The sequence below is a fragment of the Sciurus vulgaris genome, assembly GCF_902686455.1.
Source record: "Sciurus vulgaris genome assembly, chromosome: 9".
Taxonomy (NCBI): Eukaryota; Metazoa; Chordata; class Mammalia; order Rodentia; family Sciuridae; genus Sciurus; species Sciurus vulgaris.
In genome coordinates, this window is record NC_136469.1 from 88,717,830 (window position 1) to 88,740,258 (window position 22,429).

The 22,429-nt window shown below is 38.9% G+C and overlaps 1 protein-coding gene and 1 long non-coding RNA gene across 2 annotated transcripts in view; one reads left to right on the forward strand and one right to left on the reverse strand.

The window, feature by feature from the left end:
- LOC306669157 overlaps positions 1 to 22,429 on the forward strand; it is a 40,685-nt gene that overhangs the window by 2,783 nt on the left and 15,473 nt on the right. Inside the window, exon 2 of the long non-coding RNA XR_013766041.1 lies at positions 21,111 to 21,216. This is a non-coding gene — a long non-coding RNA (uncharacterized lncRNA). The remainder of the gene's footprint in view (positions 1 to 21,110; positions 21,217 to 22,429) is intronic.
- Positions 6,173 to 8,071, reverse strand: UTP3 (UTP3 small subunit processome component). Its single transcript, XM_079153009.1, has one exon. The coding sequence runs from the start codon at positions 7,909 to 7,911 to the stop codon at positions 6,502 to 6,504; it is 1,410 nt and encodes a 469-aa protein (XP_079009135.1). The 5' UTR covers positions 7,912 to 8,071; the 3' UTR covers positions 6,173 to 6,501.

Genomic DNA, 22,429 nt, shown 5'->3' on the forward strand with positions numbered 1-22,429 from the left:
AAAGATACCACTTGAAAAGGGTAGATTTACTTTTTTCAGTATAGTACAAGATTAATTATAAGATAATGGTTTCCTTGAATCACTTCAGTATGGTACTTGAGAAAACTCTTAATTTAAGACTTCATGTTAAAGTTGGACATGGTGGCACAGGCCATTAGAGGCTGAGGCAGGAGGATCACAGGTTTGAAGCAGTCTTAGCAACCTAGTGAGACCCTGTCTCAACAAATAAAAAGGGCTGGGGATGTGGCTCAGTGGTTAAGTGCCCTTGGTTTAAATCCCTGGTACCAAAACAAACACCTCCAAAACAATGTTAAACTAATTTTAATAAATGCAGTTTATTTATACGTTATTATAATGCTTCAAATGTGAAAAAAATGTAAGTGTCCACTGTACTTCTGCATAATAAATTTTGATGACTCATTAATTTATTGACTTATTTTTCTAAAACATGAATTAGTCAGTTGTACATCCTGTTTATTGTTCTTAAGAAGTATAAGCAAGGGGCTGGAGTTGTGGCTCAGTGGTAGAGCACTTGCCTGGCATGTGCGAGGCTCAGGGTTTGATATTCACCACCACGTGTAAATAACTAAAATAAAAGATCCATTGACAACTAAAAAAATTAAAAAGAAAAATACAAGCAATATATTTAGTTTAACCCACTAATGAGTTTCTCTGGGTGGTAGAAACATGGATGTATTTTTCTATTTTTTTTGTCTTTGCATGCAGTCTAAATGTTACTTTCATATTAGAAAATGTTATTTTGATTAATAGTTAAATAATTATATCTTTAATTAGGATTTACCAACAGGAAGGTTGTGTTCCTTTGGTATTGAGTCCCAAACCCCTAGGAACTTATGATAGTTTGTGTCTATTTAGTGTGTTTAGTATTTTAATAATGTTGCTGAAGCCATCTGGTTGGTTGCTTTTATTTTCCTTTTAATGATTTCATCTAGTTTGTTTCACTTCTTACGCTCTCCAGATTTCTCTCAAATGTCCTTTAATTTGTTCTCTCTGCTTTAATTTAAATGTTACTCTTTTCTTGCTAATTATTGCAAAAGACTTGGTTTTGCTGCCTCTGGTTTTAATGCATCCCAGTTCCCTTTCTCAACAACAAATACTAGTAGTATAATTTTTACTTTTCTGAAGGTCGACCAATTACGTTGTACCATTTCTCAAAAACCTTGATTGGCTTCTCATACAATATAAGCTTAAGTACCTAGGAAGGTTTTCATGATCTAACCCCTACCTTTCCATGTTCTCTCACTACCTTCCTTCATCTCCTGTTGGCTTAACTTTAACATGCTTGGCATTCCTCATGTTGCCATACCCACTTTCTCACTCTCCTACCAAGATTCTGCTCTAACATATGACATTTTTTCTGGTCACCCGACATGCCTCTTTTTGAGGCTCCGGTAGTATCTTATTTAAGCAGTTAATTGCTTTAATTGTAATAGGCCTATATTCTCCATTTTACAGTGTACAAAAGATGTATTCCTTTAAGTAGTTTTCAGCTCTCCTTCACTTTTCAGACTCCTAAGATCCTATCAAAATTCTTTGATTCTGTCGGTGGCCATCAGGGAAAGTTTTATTCTTATCAGGCTTTAATTTTCTTTTCTATGTTTATTCAATAAAATGTCTAAAAAGCTCACTTAATTGTAAAAAAACTCTAGGCACTAATAAAATTTTGTTGTCATTTACTTAATTTGAATAATTCATTCCTCTACTCATGGTAAAAGTAATATTCCCTGAGCATAAAGTTTTCTGAGATTCCAGGACTCTTGGCTCAAGGGAGTCTAGAAACCTACTGACATGGAATGTAGAATGTTGATTAGACCTATCCTAAGGCTCTTGTCGGGTCAGGGCACTATTTTCAACAGATTCTTTAAGGCTACCCTTGAGGTTTTGTAATCCTGTATACATTATGTTTCATTCATGTAGTTAATTTTATTCATGTGCTTAATATCATAACCTGAGAGGAACCTAAAAAAATCAGTGTGCCAGAGTTATGTTTCCAAGTTCTGTAGACCATTTTAGATCAGAATCTTGTGGAATGCCTGTTAAAATGAGAAAGCCCTGGACTTCACACTAGACCTGCTGAACCAGAATATGAGATAGGGCATAGAAATCTGTATGTGTGTGTGTATGTGTATATATATATATTTTTTTTTTTTGGTACTGGGGATTTAACCCAGTACCAGGGGTGCTTTACCATTCCCAGCTCTTTTAAAAATTTGTTCTTGTTTCAAGACAGGGTCTACCTAAGTTGCTGATGCTGGCCCTCAAATTTGAGATTCTCCTCTCTCAGCCTTCCAGGTTCCTGGGGTTATAGGCATGCACCACCATGCCTGGCCTAGGAATATGTATTTTAAATTTACCAACTGATTCTTGGGCATTCTAGATGAAGAACAATTATGGTAAAATCAAGGAGAAACTAACTCATTCAAATGAAGTACTTTTAAAAAATGGATTAATAGTAACTAATTACAAACTACCTGCCAAATGCTTTTTAAAATGTTATATGGATTAACTACTTAATGGCTCTAAACAGTTATGTTATTCAGAGGAAATGGGCAGAGGTCAGGTAAGTAGATTAAAGACACATGGCAAATGACAAAACTGTAGAGAAGCAAAATGTGAACTCAGTCTGGTTTCAGAGATCAAGCTTCTAATTGCTACCCTATTCTGTCTTTCTAAAGGCAAACATTTGACTATTTTCCACCAGCTTTTATTCTGTAGTTTAACAAATGTCTATTCTTATATTTACTGTCATTTAAAGCTTCACTTTTTCAAGAAAATATATCATCTGGAGTACATAGCTAAAGTTAACTACAACAAATGGGAATGAGTATCTGAAAGAATAAAAATATAATAACCACAAAAAACTTTGTTTTCATTTAAAATTCTAATTAAATCCTACACTTCTTTGGGATCATCTATTCAGTGTAAAATATACTGACATATAAAGTATTCTGTTTCATCTTTCCTGAATTATTTCAGTAATGCTAACAATTACATTTAAATTAAAATTCTTTTATCTCAGAAACAAGTCAAAATAAACAATTCCAGCCATTCCTTAGCTAGATATTTTTTCTTGTGTGAGATATGGAAATGATTACAATTACTCAATATCTGAACTTTTTTTTTTTTTGTACTTGGGATTGAACCGTGGGGCACTCTACCATAGAGCTATATCTCCTACTCTTTTTCAAATTATTTTCATTGAGGTAGTTCCGGAGGTTATTTAAAAAAAAAAAAAATTTTTTTTCTTTTAGATGTTGATAGACCTTTATTTTATTCATTTATTTATATGCGGTGCTGAGAGTTGAACCCAGGGCCTCACACATGCTAGGCAAGTGCTCTACCACTGAGCCACAATGCCAACCCCAACCCCCCAGGCTATTCTTGAATATAGAAACCTCCAGCCTTAGTCTCCCAAGTTGCCCAGTCCTAAGCTAATTTTTAGTGTTAAGATCACAAAATGTTAACTTTCTAGTTTGCCAAACACAACTATAAGGTAGTTTTTAGGTTAATAAAGTTTATTTCTACACAAAAGGGGCATGCTTATTTAATTTCTTATAGTTAAGAATATAGATAAGAAACTGGTTTAGAGAAAACTTGCCCTAAACCAATCAGCTGTTTAACTCAGCTGAGTAAGGCACTGGATCACTAATTTTGATGTTTTTGTCTAATTTTTCCATAGCTGTCCGTATTTTAACATGCTACCATAAAACCAGGTTGTGGGCCAGGAATGTAGCTCAGTGGTAGTGTGCTTGCCTAGCATGCATGAGTCCCTGGATTCAATCCTAGTACCACACAAACCAAACCCAATCACCAGGTTGTGCTTTATACTGATGCTCAACACCAGTAATCTACTTCATTAGAACTCTGGCTTGATGAAGCTCCTGGAATTTACAGTCACTATGAAAAATGACCACTACACTGATTAGCAACTTATTATTCATACCTCAGAATAGTACTCAGGCCACGCATGCTGGTCTCTGTAAATCCCAGTGACTTGGGAGGCTAAGGCAGAATGTTTGCAAGTTCAAGGCCAGCATCAGCACATTAGCAAGCCCCTGTCTCAAAATAATAAAAAGTGCTGGGGATATAGCTTAGTGGCAAAGCACTCCCGGGTTCAGTCCCCTGTACTGAGAAAACCGAAAATGGAGTAGTACTCAGCACATCTCAGTGCTCTTTAAATTTCCTTTTTTTTTTTTTTTTGTACTGAGGATTGAACCCAGGGTTGCTTTATCACTAGGCTACATCCCCAAGCCCATTTTTAAATTTTTGAGACAGGGTCTCACTAAATTACTGAGGCTGTTCTTGAATTTGTGATCCTCTTGCCTCAGCCTCTCGAGTTGCTGGGATTACAGATGTTAGCCACTGTGCCTGGCTTCTTTAAATATTAAAACAAATTCTGGAGATGTAAATATTAAATCCAGCAACTTTGATTTGTCTATAAGACAGAACTATCTACATCCTAGGTATTACAGAATGAATTAATAAAGTGTTGGTAAGGAATGTCAGGTTTAATTTTTTCCACTTTCCTAAATCAAAGATTTGTCTTTAAGACATTTTATTCTTAACCCAACTATATATACATAGCAGGAATTTGACATAGAGCACCAAATGCTTTCAAACTTCATATCCCTTTTTGGCCCTGCTCCAGATTTCTAGATTTAGTATTCCCCTTATTTCTCCCAAACTTAGGATATTAATCTTTTTACTGATAAGCTAACACTTTTTAGGTGATTATTATGCAATACTGTTCTAAGTGCTTGACATCTATTAATTCACTTAAGCCTCATAATAACCCTACAAAATAAGTACTCTCATTATTCAGATTTTAGATGGGAAAAACTCAGGGTGAGCGAGTAACTTACCCAAGTCAACGTACTAATGATGGAGCCAGCTTAGGAACTTGAGTAGTCTTAACTATAGTCTGCTCCTACTACTGTTTAAAAGGCTTCTCTAAGCCTCACATAGATGAATAAAATAAAACTCGAGTTCAATTAACTCTAAATTCCCCTAGTGGCTGGGGTACCATGTAGTTCAGTTGTACAATGCTTACCTAACATGTATGAGACAGCCTAGTTTGGACACTACTCTACAAAAAAAGTCCCCCTGGTGAGTAACTCCAGACTTGTATGCCTGTTTTTCTATTTTATTACAAAAGAAGTATGGGATTGGGCTTCGAAGTCAGAAAGAGTGGCTTGAAATCCTGTCTTTCACAACTAATGGCTATGTGACCTTCAAAATGTAGATAGTACAATTTACCACACCAGTTTGTTGAGGAATAGGGAAATAAATACAAATAAGGTGCTCAGAAAAGTACCTTAATAAGTACTAAGTGTTACTTTTATTTCTAACTTACCTCTTTTCTTTGTAAGACAAAAGAAAATAAACTGGTATGAGCGGTACTCTGAGGAAGCAGCTTTAAGCCAGAGAGGTTAAGAACAACTGCTCAGATTAAGTTGGTTTGAGTTCACATCCCAAGCAAATATTCCTTAGAAAGTTGACTTAGAATTTCAGCAAATTCATCTGTGATACTGAGAGAACAGTACTACCTAAGGATTAGATGAGGTGATACACAACTATTACTTGGCAAGTGTTTAATAAATATTAACTGTGGATCCTCTCTACATCCCAAACATAATGTTTAATGAATAAACAGCGGCAGAGGTGACTATTTTTGTGCTTTCCTTCACTATATTCTCATTTTCTTCCCTGGCTTCATCCTGAGTATTTTTAGGTTCACTAACAATATTTTTCAGTTATGAAGATCAGGATAACTATAAATTGTAACTGCATTACCACTTAAAGTCACCACTTACCTACCAGTAAGCATAACAAATTTTCAGCGAAGTGACTATGAATATTAACAACCATTGTAAATCACCACAGAAGGAAAAACGGAACTTTTGCCTTATTTACCACATGAAAGACTATTAGAAAGTATTTACAAATTGGCCTAATTTAGGTATACCTTTTTCTTTTTCTACTTTTAACCAAAGCTCTTTATTCCCATGCTTTTCACAGAACGTGCAAAATCCAGGTTAACATTAAACCCATATATTAATAAGAATCCTACTCAAGAATTGTAGGTAGGTAAATGAAATATACATCAGAACTATTTTATAGGTTATCTTACAAAGAAGATGACAGTCAGAGGTGCATTCTCTTAATGTGAAAAGTTATACAAATACTCTAGTTCCTGTAAAGCTCTACAATTAGCTGGGAAATTTAGGCTAATACCTGACAAAATATTGGTGAACTTATTTTCAACACAATCTTTCCCTAAGCACTTTCATACTGCTCCCTCAGTAAGACTATAATGTAAATTGAAGGGCAAATAAATCAATCAACAACCCAAGTAAAATTTCCCTGTTAACAAAAATTTTGAAAGATTAGGTATCATACATAAATAGTCATTTCAGTTAAAACAAAAATTTATTGATCTAAAATTATTGGCAAAAACCTTATGTAAGTTCAGTGAAGACTTTACTTAAGCTTAATGCTCTTTTTAACTCCTGCACGAATGCCAGATAGTTCACCACTATAGCGTTGCTCTTCTTTACGAACCTCTCGAACCTGGCCTCTTCTTCGAATTTTGGCTCTTCTGAATTTCTCCCTATGTTTCACTCTGGGATTTCGATCAATTTTCTTTCTTCTAGGTGTAAGTCCCCTGTTTTTAGCAATCTGATAGGTAATGGCTCTCTTTACATTTTGATCTTCAAGAGCCTGTTCAATGCTGTTTTCTTCTATCTTTCTTTTCAATTTTTGCCTGTCTTCTATTTCTTTGTAGCGTTTCAATGCAGCTTCATCAAAATCAGAGCCATCAGAGAGATCTACAGCCAAAGCAGAAGTCTCTGAAACAGACTTTGGCTTGGATTTGGTGAATTTTTCTTTTGCATTCGGTTCTTTCTTTACAGCATCACCCTTGAGTAGATGACGAATTTCAGAGGACAGTCTCTGATCCACAACTGATAGTTTGTTGATTAGATTTCGGTAAGTGACAAGCCTTTCTATGACAGGATGTCCATGTGCAGGGACTCTTCTAGCTTTTAGGATCAAATAAAAACTGATGTTGGAGCAATAGTTCAAGTAGAGGTTATACTTAGTTCTCAGGTATTTGCTTCCTTTTCCAGATGGAATGATCCGTTGCTCCACCAACTGTAACAATGGCTCTAGCTCATCCTTCACTTCTGTCAACTTGACTTTCAGGTCTTCTATCAGCTCCAAGAGCTCTGGTGATTCCTTTCGCAACATCTTCAGCTTCTCTTTCACTGAAACTTTAGCCAAATCTTTCACGACCCGTGTCTCAGCCTCATCTGCCTGAGGCACTGGTTTTGCAAAGGCCTCCACCCAGGCAACTCCAAAATCATCCTCTTGTAGGGCCTGGGCTAAACGCCGCTGAATTACCTGTGCCTCCTCCTCTTCCTCTCTTTCCTCCTCCTCTACTTCTTGTTGACTCTGCCGGCCTCGGGATTTAGAACCATAGTCTGTGTCATAGTAAAGCTTTTTCCTCTGACCCCACGACAAACTAGGATCCACCAAGGCCTCATTTTCACTCTGCACGGAGCTTCCACTACCATCATCATCATCATCGCTATCCTCCTCATCCCCCGTACTCTCTTCATCTTTGTCGTTTTCATCGTCAATGTCTAAGGCCAGCACCTCCTCCTCCTCATCGCCATCCTCATCCCCACTCTCAACCTCGCTCCAGCCTTTGGCCAAGGCTGCCCGAGATCGTGCCTCATGAAAATCATCTACCTGATCCTGGAAGTAGCTGGAGTCTTCGGGTGAGGGTGGCGATCTTAAGTCTTCATTTTCATCTGTGGTGGTGCGACCTGCCTTGGTTCGCACAGCTGCCCACTTGGCCACTCCGCGCCGCTGGGATCTCCTAACCATGGTTCTCCCTCGGCCTCACGTTTTGCAGCAACGCCGGGATTTCGGCCACCCGGGCCTTGGCACACGAACAACGCGTTCCAGCAGCAAGCCGCTTTAAACAGCCGCGCGCTCTCCTACCACGCGACCTTACCGGCGCCGGAGTAGGCTGGGGGAGTTATCACTTCCTTCCGGCCCCAGGATGCTCTCCGCGTGGCGTGTCAACAAGGACTTCCGCTCGGTCCCATGGCCTAGTCACATTGATAGCGCTTTCCTTTTTTTCGCTGTGTTCTCTTAATGCCAGTCGGATCCGGCGAATTAAAATCTTTCCGTGTAGGAACAACAGGTTGAGGAAATTCCGTTCCGCTGAGCCTTTTCCGGAGGACACTACTGTACTTTATCTCGCGAGGCTGGGCGTGGCTGGGGCGGGGGTTCTGAATCTTGACAGCTTGATAAACCCAGTTCGCACTGGCCAGTCGGGGGCGCTGGTTCCCCACGCTCAGGACCGATCCCGAGGCGGCCTAGATAATTGTACATGGGAGTGGAATGCTTGTGGAGATCGTTTTCGCGCCAGGGTTTGTTTTCTCATCTTATCATTATCTAAGTTAGTGTGTTTTCTCCTTTTTTTTTTTTTTTTTTTTTTTTCCCCGCTGCAACTTGCAGATGCGCCGCCAAATGGGCTTCTAAATTCTCATGGCCGTGTCGCGGCGAGAGCGAAGGTTGGTGGTCTCGGCTGTGCTGAGTTCATCATGCGTCTCCCTGACCGCAGGGCTCAGTGACCCACTCCCCGTGCATTTGAAAATCCTAGGTGACCCGAGGGGTGGCGGTGGGAGGCAGAGCATCACTGTAGGGCTTGACTTCCTGAGGAACTCAAGTGGGTTCTAGGGTCGATCCTTTTGTAAAGAGGAAAGGCACGGTCTTCCCAGATGCTTGGGAAATCACATTCTAACTTTCAGGGAAGGACTCTTGTTTATTAAAGAATAAATCCCTTATTGTTTAGAGTGTAGTTGTAACATTTAGTGACCATTGAGAGACACACATCCGAGAGTGCGTCTCCTTCAACATAGATTAAAGCACCAAAGGCGTGCTTTAATCATGTCCGGCTGTGAGAGAACAATGGTGACCAAAGCAGATGCGGTTCCCGCAGTTGTGGTCTGGCAGGGGCTACAAGCTCATCGACGAATCGTAGAGAACATTTCAAATTATGACCGGGCTAAGTACTGTGAATACGTAAACACACATTCCGGTGTTAGCCAGCCTTCAACTCTGAAAACTCTCAGCATTGTGTTAATGTCCCTGTACGTACCAGCCGCCTTTAAAAGGATTTGGTATTCCTGCCCAAACTGGGGGCATTTCAGCTGTATGCACCTCGGCTATCTTTTCTTTAACTCCCTTAAAGTTGTTTTTTCCCCCCAAGTTCCTCAGTAGTACTGGGTGGATGTCTATGAACACTTGGATTTTAAAGTACAATACTTGGCACAAAGTAGGTTTTCAGTCAACAAATAAGTATTAAAATAACAGTATTTGATTACCTATCTTAGGTGCTGTATAAAGCTGAGTGAGTGAATAAATGAATGCATGCAAGTATAATCATGTCTAAGGGAGATAACCTGAGCTAGAAGGAATTTCCGGGATGATTAATTTTTGACTTTAATTTTATACATGTGGAAACAGGCTTGGGGAGATTACACAAGGAAATCCAACAGAGAAACCAGGAACAGATCCAACACCAGATTTGGAGAGTTGTCAGTCCTTTGTCTCTTTACATAAATGAGGGAAGGTGTGGGTAAAGGTCTATGGTCTTTTCCAGGGGTTAGGTTTTGCTGGGTGATAAAACCCAGGATTATAGATGAAAGTATTTGGAAGAAGGTGGTTCTAGGGGAAGAATTAGTCAAACTGGTCTGTAGAAATATTGTCAGGGCTAGAGATATGAAAAAATTGCCCTGTAATTTAATGTTTAAGTTTATAGACATTGCATATGATGGGTTCAAAGTTAATAATACCTTCACATGTTGGAAGCTGAACTTCTGTTTGTTGTAAGAATTAATGGTGACATACAATTTCTTTGCAGGAAGTATAATGTCCTTAGAAAAATAATACAAAGTTTCAGAAAAGTTATATTTTGAATTAATGTTTCAAAATTGCTTAACAGTGTCTTAAGCATTATAAGATTTTACAAAGTACAGTTTAATGAAAACATGCAGGTAAAAATCCATTATCCATGACATACTTTTTTTTTGGTAGTGGGATAGAAACCAGAGCACTTTACCATGTAGCTACATCCCCAACCCTTATATTTTAAAATTTATTTTGAGACAGGGTCTTGCTAAGTTGCTGAGGCTGGCCTCAAACTCTTGATCTTCCTGCATTAGCCTCCAGAGTTACTGGGATTACAAGCACATGCCATGATGCTGGGCTTTGAAGTTAATTTTTTAATGTTAAGTTTTAATTTTTTCATTCAGCATATCTTAACTACTTACTATTTATAGTATAACATGTACTATAGTACATCCAAAAGCAAATTAGTTACAGAGCATGTAATGAAGTAGAAAGAAGACATGGCCTCAAAGAGCTTATCATCAGGTAGAAATACAACAGGGCATGGTGATGCATGCCTGTAACCCCAGCCATTGGGGAGGCTGAGGCAGGAGGATTGCAAATTCAAAGCCAGACTCATTGACTTAGTGGGGCCCTGTCTCAAAATAAAAAAAAATTTAAAAAGGCTGGGGAAGTGACTTAGTTGTTTAACGCCCCTGGGTTCAATCCCCAGTACAACAAAACAAAACAACCCCCGCCCCCACAAGAAAAAACCATAGCAAACACATACACAGGATACTAAAATGTAGGGCCGGGTGGGGGGTGTGTCTTAAACCCAGTGGTATAAGAAATTTCTTCTAGATTGTTACTTTGGGAATATTGCTTAAAGAATGTTGCATCTAAACTGGGATTATAATTATATCCTTGTTTTAAATATGTTACAATTTTCTTATATCTAAGCACTATTCCATTTAGTCATATAAAAGAAATACCAATTGCTCTGTTCATTTTTATGCAGATTATTTGAGAATTTGTAGTCATACTGGAACCAAAAATGCACATATTATTTTGTATAGTAGAAACTATTTTGGATATTTTAAATGAGGATGATCATATTGCTGTAAATTCATGGCCAGCCTCAGCAATTTAGTGATTTAATTTTATCAAAATAAAAAAATAAAAAGGACTGGGGATATAGCTTAGTGGTAAAAGTGTCATTGGGTTCAATCCCTAGTCCTAAAACAAACACCCAACAGTCTTAGCTCCAGAATCCATGCTGTTCTATAATTACTATACTGTACTGACTTTCAAATATTCCTTTAATAAACTGGGTGTAGTGGCACATGACTGTGATCCCAGTGGCTTGGGAGCCTAAGGCAGGAGGATCTCGAGTTCAAAGCCTGCCTCAGCAAAAGCGAGATGCTAAGCAACTCAGTGAGACCCTGTCTCTAAATAAAATACAAAATAGAACTGAGGATATGGCTCAGTGGTCAAGTGCCCCTGAATTCAATCCTCTGAATCACCCCCCCAAAAATTTCCTTTAATATGTCTCCCAATTTTTAGTGTCTGTGCTGTATTTGATCCAGTATTTTCCTACTATCAGTATCAGAAGTTCCAGTATCTTCCATTTCTGTTACCCCATACCCTGGTTCAAAAACATTCAGTAACTCTCAGTTCATATCAAGATAAAATTCGCAGCATACATGGCCTTCCTAAAATCTTGACCCACAACATCCTTTCTGTTAATTCCCTGATAAAACCTTTCATACTAACCTAAGTGCTTAACTACTATAATTTCCTTCTTTATCACTTTATTCCTCTTTTCAATGTTCAGTAATGACCTATGTAGAAATTTACAGATCATTACAGATAACATTTTGGTTTAGAATTCTCATTCAGGTCTATTTATAAGGGGTCTCTATTAGGGTTTTTGAAAATATTTGTTTGTTCGTTTGTTTTGGTAGAAGAGAATTGGAGATAACCTGGGTGATCATCCCTGGAAGAGTAGTTCAGTAAAATGTCATGGATGAACACTATGGATTTTAGGCACACAGGATGACCATGATTTACTCTGGATAGCCCTGTTAAACTTGTTATTCTAGTGTAATTATTATTATTATTTTTTTTATTGTAAACAAATGGGATACATGTTGTTTCTCTGTACATGGCGTAAAGGCATACCATTTGTGTAATCATAAATTTACATAGAGTAATGTTGTTTGATTCATTCTGTTATTTTTTCCCTTCCCCCCACCCCTCCCACCCCTCTTTACCCTCTATACAGTAATTCCTTCCTCCATACTTGCCCCCCTCCCTAACCCTAACTCTAACCCTAACACTAACCCTTCCCTCCCCCCCATTATGTGTCATCCTCCACTTATTAGCGATATCATTCGTCCTTTGGCTTTTTGAGATTGGCTTATCTCACTTAGCATGATATTCTCCAATTTCATCCATTTGCCTGCAAATGCCATAATTTTATCATTCTTTATGGCTGAGTAATATTCCATTGTATATATATACCACAGTTTCATTATCCACTCATCAATTGAAGGGCATCTAGGTTGGTTCCACAGTCTGGCTATTGTGAATTGAGCAGCTATGAACATTGATGTGGCTGTATCTCTGTAGTATGCTGATTTTAAGTCCTTTGGGTATAGGCCAAGGAGTGGGATAGCTGGGTCAAATGGAGGGTCCATTCCAAGTTTTCTAAGGAATCTCCACACTGCTTTCCAGAGTGGCTGCACTAATTTGCAGCCCCACCAGCAATGTATGAGAGTACCTTTCTCCCCACATCCTCGCCAACACCTGTTGTTGCTCGTATTCTTGATAATCGCCATTCTAATTGGGGTGAGATGGAATCTTAGGGTGGTTTTGATTTGCATTTCTCTTATTACTAGAGATGTTGAGCATTTTTCCATATGTTTGTTGATTGCTTGTAGATCTTCTTCTGTGAAGTGTCTATTCATTTCCTTAGCCCATCTGTCGACTGGATTATTTGAATTCTTGGAGTAGAGTTTTTTGAGTTCTTTATAGATTCTGGAGATTAGTGCTCTATCTGAAGTATGATTGGCAAAGATATTCTCCCACTCTGTAGGCTCTTTCTTCGCATTGCTGATAGTTTCCTTTGCTGAGAGAAAGCTTTTTAGTTTGAATCTATCCCAGTGGTTGATTCTAGCTTTTATTTCTTGTGCTATGGGAGTCCTGTTAAGGAAGTCTGATCCTAGACCAACAAGGTGAAGATTTGGACCTACTTTTTCTTCTATAAGATGCAGGGTCTCTGGTCTGATTCCAAGGTCCTTAATCCATTTTGAGTTTAGTTTTGTGCATGGTGAGAGATATGGGTTTAGTTTCATTCTGTTGCATATGGATTTCCAATTCTCCCAGCACCATTTGTTGAAGAGGCTATCTTTTCTCCATTGCATATTTTTGGCACCTTTGTCTAGTATGAGAAAATTGTATTTATTTGGGTTTGTGTCTGTGTCCTCTATTCTGTACCATTGATCTACCTTTCTATTTTGATACCAATACCATGCCGTTTTTGTTACTATTGCTTTGTAGTAAGAGTTGAAGATCTGGTATTGCAATACCCCCTGTTTCACTCTTCCTGCTAAGGATTGCTTTAGCTATTCTGGGTTTCTTATTCTTCCAGATGAATTTCATAATTGCTTGCTCTATTTCTGTAAGGTACGTCATTGGGATTTTAATTGGAATTGCATTGAATTTGTATAGCACTTTAGGTAGTATGGCCATTTTGACAATATTAATTCTTCCTATCCAAGAACATGGAAGATCTTTCCATCTTCTAAGGTGTTCTTTAATTTCTTTCTTTAGTGTTGTATAGTTCTCATTGTAGAGGTGTTTCACCTCTTTTGTGAGATTGATTCCCAAGTATTTTATTTTTTTCGAGGCTATTTTGAATGGGGTAGTTTTCCTAATTTCTCTTTCTGAAGATTCATCACTTATGTATAAAAATGCGTGGGATTTATGGGCATTGATCTTGTAACCTGCTACTTTACTGAATTCACTTATGAGTTCTAAGAGTTTTCTGGTGGAATTTCCAGGTTCCTCTAAATATATAATCGTGTCATCAGCGAACAGGGATAGTTTGAGTTCTTCTTTTCCAATTCGTATCCCTTTAATTTCTTTGGTTTGTCTAATTGCCCTGGCCAGAGTCTCAAGAACGATGTTGAATAGAAGTGGTGAAAGAGGGCATCCCTGCCTTGTTCCAGTTTTTAGGGGGAATGCTTTCAGTTTTTCACCATTTAGAATGATATTAGCCATGGGCTTAGCATAAATGGCCTTTACAATGTTAAGGAATGTTCCCACTATCCCTATTTTTTCTAGCGTTTTGAGCATGAAGTGGTGCTGTATTTTATCAAATGCTTTTTCTGCATCTATTGAAATAATCATGTGATTCTTGACTTTAAGTCTATTAATATGGTGAATTACGTTTATTGATTTCCTGATGTTGAACCAACCTTGCATCCCTGGGATGAAACCCACTTGATCATGATGCACTATCTTTTTAATATGTTTTTGTATGCAATTTGCTAAAATTTTGTTGAGAATTTTTGCGTCGATGTTCATTAAGGATATTGGTCTGAAATTTTCTTTCCTTGATGAGTCTCTGTCTGGTTTAGGTATCAGTGTGATATTGGCTTCATAGAATGAGTTTGGGAGGGTTCCCTCCTCTTCTATTTTATGGAATACTTTGAGAAGTATTGGAATGAGCTCTTCTTTAAAGGTTTTGTAGAACTCGGCTGAGAACCCATCTGGTCCCAGACTTTTCTTTGTTGGTAGGTTTTTGATGACTTCTTCTATTTCAGTACTTGAAATTGATCTATTTAAATTGTTTATGTCCTCCTCGTTCAGTTTAGGCAATTCATATGTCTCTAGAAACCTGTTGATGTCTTCGAAATTTTCTATTTTGTTGGAGTATAGATTTTCAAAATAGCTTCTAATTATGTTTTGTATTTCAATCCTGTCTGTTGTGATATTTCCTTGTTCATTCCGAATTTTAGTGATTTGGGTTTTCTCTCGTCTTCTCTTTGTTAGTGTGGCTAAAGGTTTATCAATTTTGTTTATTTTTTTCGAAGAACCAACTATTTATTTTGTCAATTTTTTGTATTGTTTCTTTTGTTTCAATTTCATTGATTTCAGCTCTGAGTTTAACTATTTCCTGTCTTCTACTACTTTTGGTGCTGGTCTGTTCTTCTTTTTCTAGGACTTTGAGCTGTAGTGTTAGGTCGTTTATTTGTTGAGTTTTACTTCTTTTATTAAATGCGCTCCATGAAATAAATTTCCCTCTAAGTACTGCTTTCATAGTGTCCCAGAGATTTTGATATGATGTTTCTTTGTTCTCATTTACCTCTAAGAATTTTTAAATTTCCTTCCTAATATCTTCTGTTATCCATTCATCATATAATAGCATGTTGTTTAATCTCCAGATGTTGGAATAGTTTCTGTGTTTTACTCTTTCATTTATTTCTAACTTCAATCCATTATGATCTGATAGAATACATGCTAGTGTCTCTATCTTCTTGTATTTGCTAACATTAGCTTTGTGGCATAATATATGGTCTATTTTAGAGAAGGATCCATGTGCTGCTGAGAAGAAAGTGTATTCACTCTTGGTTTGATGGTATATTCTATAAATGTCTGTTAAGTCTAAATTATTGATTGTGTTATTGAGATCTATGGTTTCTTTGTTCAATTTTTGTCTGGAAGATCTGTCCAGTGGTGAGAGAGGCGTGTTAAAATCACCTAGTATTATTGTGTTGTGGTCTATTTGGTTTCTGAAATTGAGAAGGATTTGTTTGACATACATGGATGAGCTACCGTTTGGGGCATAGATGTTTATGATTGTTATATCTTGCTGATTTATGCTTCCCTTAAGCAGTATGAAATGTCCTTCTTTATCCCTTCTGACTAACTTTGGCTTGAAGTCCACATTATCGGAAATGAGGATGGATACTCCAGTTTTTTTGCTGAGTCCATGTGCATGGTATGTTTTTCTCCATCCTTTCACCTTTAGTCTATGGGTATCTTTTTCTATGAGGTGAGTCTCTTGCAGGCAACATATTGTTGGATCTTTCTTTTTAATCCAATCTGCCAGTCTATGTCTTTTGATTGATGAATTCAGGCCATTAACATTCAGGGTTATTATAGAGAAATGATTTGGTTTCCCGGTCATTTGGTTCATTTTTTAAATTTTGTTTATTTATTTGTTTGACACAACTTGTTTCCTCCTTTATTTGACAATTCCTTTAGGATAATTCCTCCCTTTGCTGATTTGCTTCTTTGTTTTTCATCTCTTCCTCATGGAATATTTTGCTGAGAATGTTCTGTAATGCTGGCTTTCTTTTTGTAAATTCTTTTAGCTTTTGTTTATCATGGAAGGATTTTATTTCATCATCAAATTTGAAGGTAAGTTTTCCTGGGTATAAGATTCTTGGTTGGCATCCATTTTCTTTCAGGGCTTGAAAAATGTTGTTCCAGGCCCTTCTAGCTTTTAGGGTCTGGACTGAAAAATCTGCTGATATCCGTATTGGTTTCCCCCGAATGTAATTTGGTTCTTTTCTCTCACAGCCTTTAAAATTCTGTCTTTATTTTGTATGTTAGGTATTTTCATTATAATGTGCCTGGGTGTGGGTCTGTTGTAATTTTGTGTATTTGGAGTCCTATAAGCCTCTTGAACTTGATTTTCCATTTCATTCTTCAGATTTGGGAAATTTTCTGATATTATTTCATTGAATAAATTGTTCATTCCATTGGCTTGTTTCTCTAGGCCTTCCTCAATCCCAATAATTCTTAAATTTGGCCTTTTCATGATATCCCATAGTTCTTTTAGATTCTGTTCATGATTTCTTACCATCTTCTCTGTTTGTTCAACTTGTTTTCAAGGTTAAATATTTTGTCTTCAATGTCTGAGGTTCTGTCTCCCAGGTGTTCTATCCTATTGGATATGCTTTCTATGGAGTTCTTAATTTGGTTTATTGTTTCCTTCATGTCAAGGATTTCTGTTTGGTTTTTTTTCAATATCTCTAACTCTTTATTGAAATGCTCTTTTGCTTCCTGTATTTGCTCTTTTAACTGTCGATTGGTGCGATCATTCAATGCTTGCATTTGCTCTTTCATCTCATCGTTTGCTTCTCTGATCATTTTAATTATGTACATTCTGAACTCCTTTTCTGTCATTTCTTCTGCCATGCTGTCATTGGGTTTTATTGATGTAACATCTAGATTTGTTTGCAGCATTTTCTTTCCTTGTTTTCTCATATTGTTCAGGTATCAGTGGACCGCTGAGATATTGCAGATTTCCTCTATTGACTTACAATGTCCCTGAAGATTTCTATATATATCCCCCCTTAGCCTTCAGTAGGCTGAAGTCTTGGAGGAAGTTGATAATGCGGTGCTCCACAAGGAAGCTGCCTCTCTAGGTGTGGTGTCCTTCAGGTGGGGTATAATCCCTGCTAGTGGGCAGAGGTGCCTCCACTTGTTGACCAATGGTCATCCAAAGGGTAACTAGGCTGCGGGCTGAGGCAAGGCCTGTTTGGGCCTGAGTCTCTGGTTTTACCGTCCTTGTGGGGAAACCTCACCCGGCAGGGAAGACTCACCCGGTGGGGAGGTCTCGCTGGTCAGTTCCCTCCTAGAGGTTCCCCTCAATTTACAGCTACCGCCTGGGCTGGGCTGCCTTCCTCTGCAAAGTTCCCAGGGGCCCGGCCCTACCTCCTGGGCCTGGGAGCCTCACCCTTCGCAGATGAATCTCCTTAGGCTGCCCCTCCTCTGAGAATCTGCCCGCAGGCCTGGAACCTTCGCTCTGCCCTAAGCCTGTCTCTGTGCGGCTCTTCCACCAAGAAGCCTCCTAGATCCTGGGACCCTGCTCTGCACCTAATCGCCTGGCTATGCGGCCCCTCCTCTGAGCAGCCACCTGGGGCCCCGAACAATTGCTCTGAGTCCCAGAGACCCGCCACAGGCCTCTTCCTCCAGACAGCCGCCCAGTATTCCGGTGCGGACACTAGGAGTCCAAGAAACTCACTTCATGCCTCCTCCTCCTACCAACCACCCGTAGCCCTGGGCAATCAATCACTCCGAGTCGAAGTGACCCTCCCCATTCCTCCTCCTTCTCCAGATAACCCCCCGGGTGTTCAGGAGCGGTCTCTCTGAGTGGCTCTGAATCCACGTGACCCGCTGCACGGGTCCTCTGGGCAACCGCCCGGAGCTCTGGTGCGGCCACTCAAGACCAAGCGACCCACCACGCTTCTCCTCCAGGCAGCCCCCCTGTGTTCAGGAGCTGTCACTTTAAGTCCAAACAACTCACCACTCGCCTTCTCCTCTGAGCAGCCGCCTGGAGCGCTAATGCAGTCACTGCGAGTCCAAACGACCCGCCGCGCTCCTCCTCCTCCTCCTCCTACTCCTCCGGGCAGGCCCCGGGGTTCAGAAGTGGTCAGAGTCCAAACAGCTCGCCACGCAGCCCCTTCTCTGGCAACCGCCTGTAGCTCTGGTGTAGTCACCCGAATCCAAGCGGCCGCGCTCCTCTTCCTCCTCCTCGTCCTCAGGGCAGGCCCCGGTGTTCAGAAGCGTCGTTCTGAGTCCAAACAGCTCGCTGCGCGGTTTCTCCTCTGGCAACCGCCTGTAGTTCTGGTGCAGTCACTCTGCATCCAAGTGGCCACGTTCCTCCTCCTCCTCCTCGGGGCAGGCCCCGGTGTTCTGAGTCCACACAGCTCTCCTCGCCACTCCTCCCCTGGGCAGCCGCCGGAGCCCCAGTGGTTGCTCCGAGTCCCAGCGCTGTGCCGAGCGGCCTCCTTTAGGATGCTCCCAGTTGTCCGAGTTCACTGCTCCAGCGGTGGGGAGGGGCGTCTGGCCAGCAGCTCTACTTCACAAAGTTCCCTGCGTTCCGGGACCACCGTCCCATCCGGGATGCCTTCCCAATGGGTGAGAATCACCCGGCTGCTTTGAGTTGGTCCCAAGTGTCTCAATATCTCCTCTTTTGAATCATGAGTCCTGGAGCAACATGAAATGCAGCCACCCTCTAGGCCGCCATCTTGAAACCTCTCTAGTGTAATTATTAAGAGCACCTTTCACTTATGGTTCAGATGATAAATTTTATGTCATTTACAATAAAAATAAGATACAATTTTATGGTTATTTTATTTTCCTACTTATGTTCTTAACCACTCAGTGATCGGAAGCAGTGGATTATATATTCACATAGCAATATAAGTGTGCTAAGGGCAAAAAGTCAAAACCAGAATATTATATGTGATGGGATGCCATTCACATAAAATACACATGCAACAATATAATAATGTGTATTTTATGAGAACACATCCAAACAAAATAATATAAACACAAAAGAACAATTGCTTAAGGAGGGGTAAATAATGGGATGAGGACTGGAGATTAGAAGGAATTGAAGAGGAACATTTCATAGACCAATAATGATAATATATCAGCAACTGTAGAGCATAGTTCACTGCATTTGAGGTTTAATTAAAAAAACAATGAGCAAACAATTTTAACCATATCAATCCCCAATTTAAAGTCTTTCACATACTTCCCAATGTTTATAGGAAGAAGCTCATAAGCTTTGTGGTCTGACTCCAGCATAGATCTGAAACTTCCACTCACCACACTCACTGCCACCACAACTTCAGGTGGCACTGTCTCACTATATATTGACTTATGTAGGCTGTGCTCTTTCTTACATCCTTTCCTTTGTACTTATTGTTTCTTCTGTGCTTTCTGTAAAACTGTTATTCATCTTTTAAGACTAATTATAAATATTACTGTGACAGCCTTTTCCTGATCTCTCCAGGAATGGCGAAGAACATCCTTGTCTGCATTTCATAATGTTTCATGCTTCTCTGTTTATACTTTACTACGTTTATGAACCCCATAAGGTTGCACCCATAGAGTCTTTTTAAAAAAATTATTTGGTACTGGGGATTGAACCCAGGGACACTTAACCACTGAGAAACATCCCCAGCCCTTTAAAAAATATTTTATTTAGGGACAGGGTCTTGCTGAGTTGCTTAGGGTCTTACTAAGTTGCCAAGGCTGACTTTGAACTCCTGATCCTCCTGCCTCAGCCTCCTAAGCTCTTGGGATTACAGGCCTGTGCCATTAACCTGGCACCACATGGTCATTTTTTTAATTCCCAGAATCTAGGTTGGCTGGGCACTGTGGCACTTGATTTTAATCCCAGCTACTTGGGAGGCTGAGGCAGGAGAACCCCAAGTTTGAGCCTCATCTGGGCAAATTAGTGAGATCCATTCTCAATATAAGATTTATAAAAGGGCTGGGAATGCAGCTCAGTAGTAAAGTATTTGCCTAGCATGTGTGAGGCCCTGGAGGCAATCTTCAGTACCAAGCCCATTCCATAAAAGAATTTGTGACTATTGAGTGAAGGGATCAAGTATATAGATCTTATCTCTCCAAATAGACTGCGTTCTTTTTGAATATAAGGAGCAAGAAATTTTAATTCACAAATCTCCATGTTACTGAGTATTCTGTTACGTAGGTAGTAAGCATTCAAAACATTTTGTTTATTTGAGGCTTCCTTTCATTCTATGTTGCCATTTTTGGCATGCATAATGAGAATAAGGAACTGGTAAAATAACTGAATTCTTTTGGCTGCTAGAACAATAACAATTGGAACTCTCTTATAACAGGATACCAGTTTTAAACATGTTCCTGAAATTTCTCTTCAAAGTACACTAAGTCTAGATGGTCATGTACAAACATAAAAAATGAACAAATTAGCCAGGTATGGTAGCATATGCCAAGTGAGTTGGGAGGCTGAGGCAGGAGGATTGCAAATTAGAGGCTAGTCTTAGCAACTTAGTGAAGCTCTAAGCAACTGAGTGTGACCCTGTCTCAAAATAAAGAATAAAAACAGATGGGAATGTAGCTCAGTGGTAAAGAGAGCCTCTGAGTTCAATCTCTAATTCTAAAAAAGAAAAAAGACAAAGTAGTTTATTAATTTATGCCACTTCACTGACTATTTGAATAGCTATATGCGGACAAATTCCAGAGACTGGTAAAAAAAAAAAATAGATTCATTTGATTACTGGGTATAGGTATAGTTAGGACTTCTTAGATTTATACATATCAATTGTGCATAACTATGCTTGAATTATGTTGTTCAGATGGACAGTAATTTTTTTTCTTTGGGTCCACAGCCAAGTTCAGACTCAGAGTCTGAAGATTATGGTTTCCAAAGTGGATGCTAGATTATATAAGATTCTTTCGTGGTGAGGATGGAAGAACAGTGGAGACTCAGTCCAGGTAAATATGCTTCTTTTCTCAGTGTAGCATATATTTCTATACTATAGTATTTCAAAGCGGTAATGTTTAATAGTTCAGTGTCTTTCAAGATTCTGCAGTTATCAGTACAGGTTTTTAAATTTTTAAATTTCAAAGTAATTAACATTTAAAAGTGAAATATTTAATATACAGTTCTTGTAAATTTAAGATGATAGTTGAATGCATATTTACTTTTTATCCCAGCATTAAAGACTTATCTTAATGGTTGGGATGACTGAAGTTGTTATAAGAAGTAGCTTTTTTCTTTTAAATGTTTTTTGAAGTGTTAATAATAAAAGTAGTAATTTCATATGAGAGTAGTAAGGGGAAAATGTATTCTTGGTGCTAATGGCTATTTATATAGTATATTCACATGATCTCACTAAACTATTTCTTGGTATAATAAAGGAAGAAGGATTATTTTTAGGTGTAGGAAAGAAAAAGAGGTGAAGTATAGTTGCCATCTGCTTTCATTTCTGTCAGGAACCACTTACTCTGAAACCAATATGTAACAGATTCTTTTTGCAAATAAGACCTGTATGTATTTTAAGGCACAAAAGTGATTAGTTAGTAAGATATGAAACTTCTACTGAAATATGTGATAAATATTTGAACTTTTATAAGCTTTTATGTAAAAATGACTTGGTTTGATACTCTTAATTACAAGATGAAGAATTTAATGAAATTGCGACATTGCTTGTTCTTCCAAACACTTATCCAATTAAAAACTCTGTAATCATTTTCTAAATATTATTTTAACCATGAGGAAACTTATAGATACCATTATTTATACATTAGCTACTATTCCAATGATAATTATGGCTTTGATGGTAAAGCTCTCAGGTGAAAATTTTTTTCTTTAGTCACCCCTCATTCTTTTTTTCGAGGGAGCGGGTAAATACCGGGGAATGATCTCAGGGGTACTCCACCACAGAGCCACATCCCCAGCCCTATTTTGTATTTCATTTAGAGACAGGATCTCATGAGTTGCTTAGTGCCTCACTTTTCCTGAGGCTGGCTGTGAACTTGTGATCCTCCTGCCTCATCCTCCTGACCACCATGCCTGGCATTACCCCTCATTGTTTATGGAGTAAAGTCCTTAGCTCTTAGCTTAACATTCAGGGCCTGCTTTTATTTACCCCCAACTTATTTTTCCAATTGGTCTTCTACTACTTTTCTTCTTGAATTCTGCATT

Bases quoted from the DNA above. Each gene is read 5' to 3' on its own strand.
- UTP3 (XM_079153009.1), bottom strand. From the start codon at position 7,911: ATGGTTAGGAGATCCCAGCGGCGCGGAGTGGCCAAGTGGGCAGCTGTG.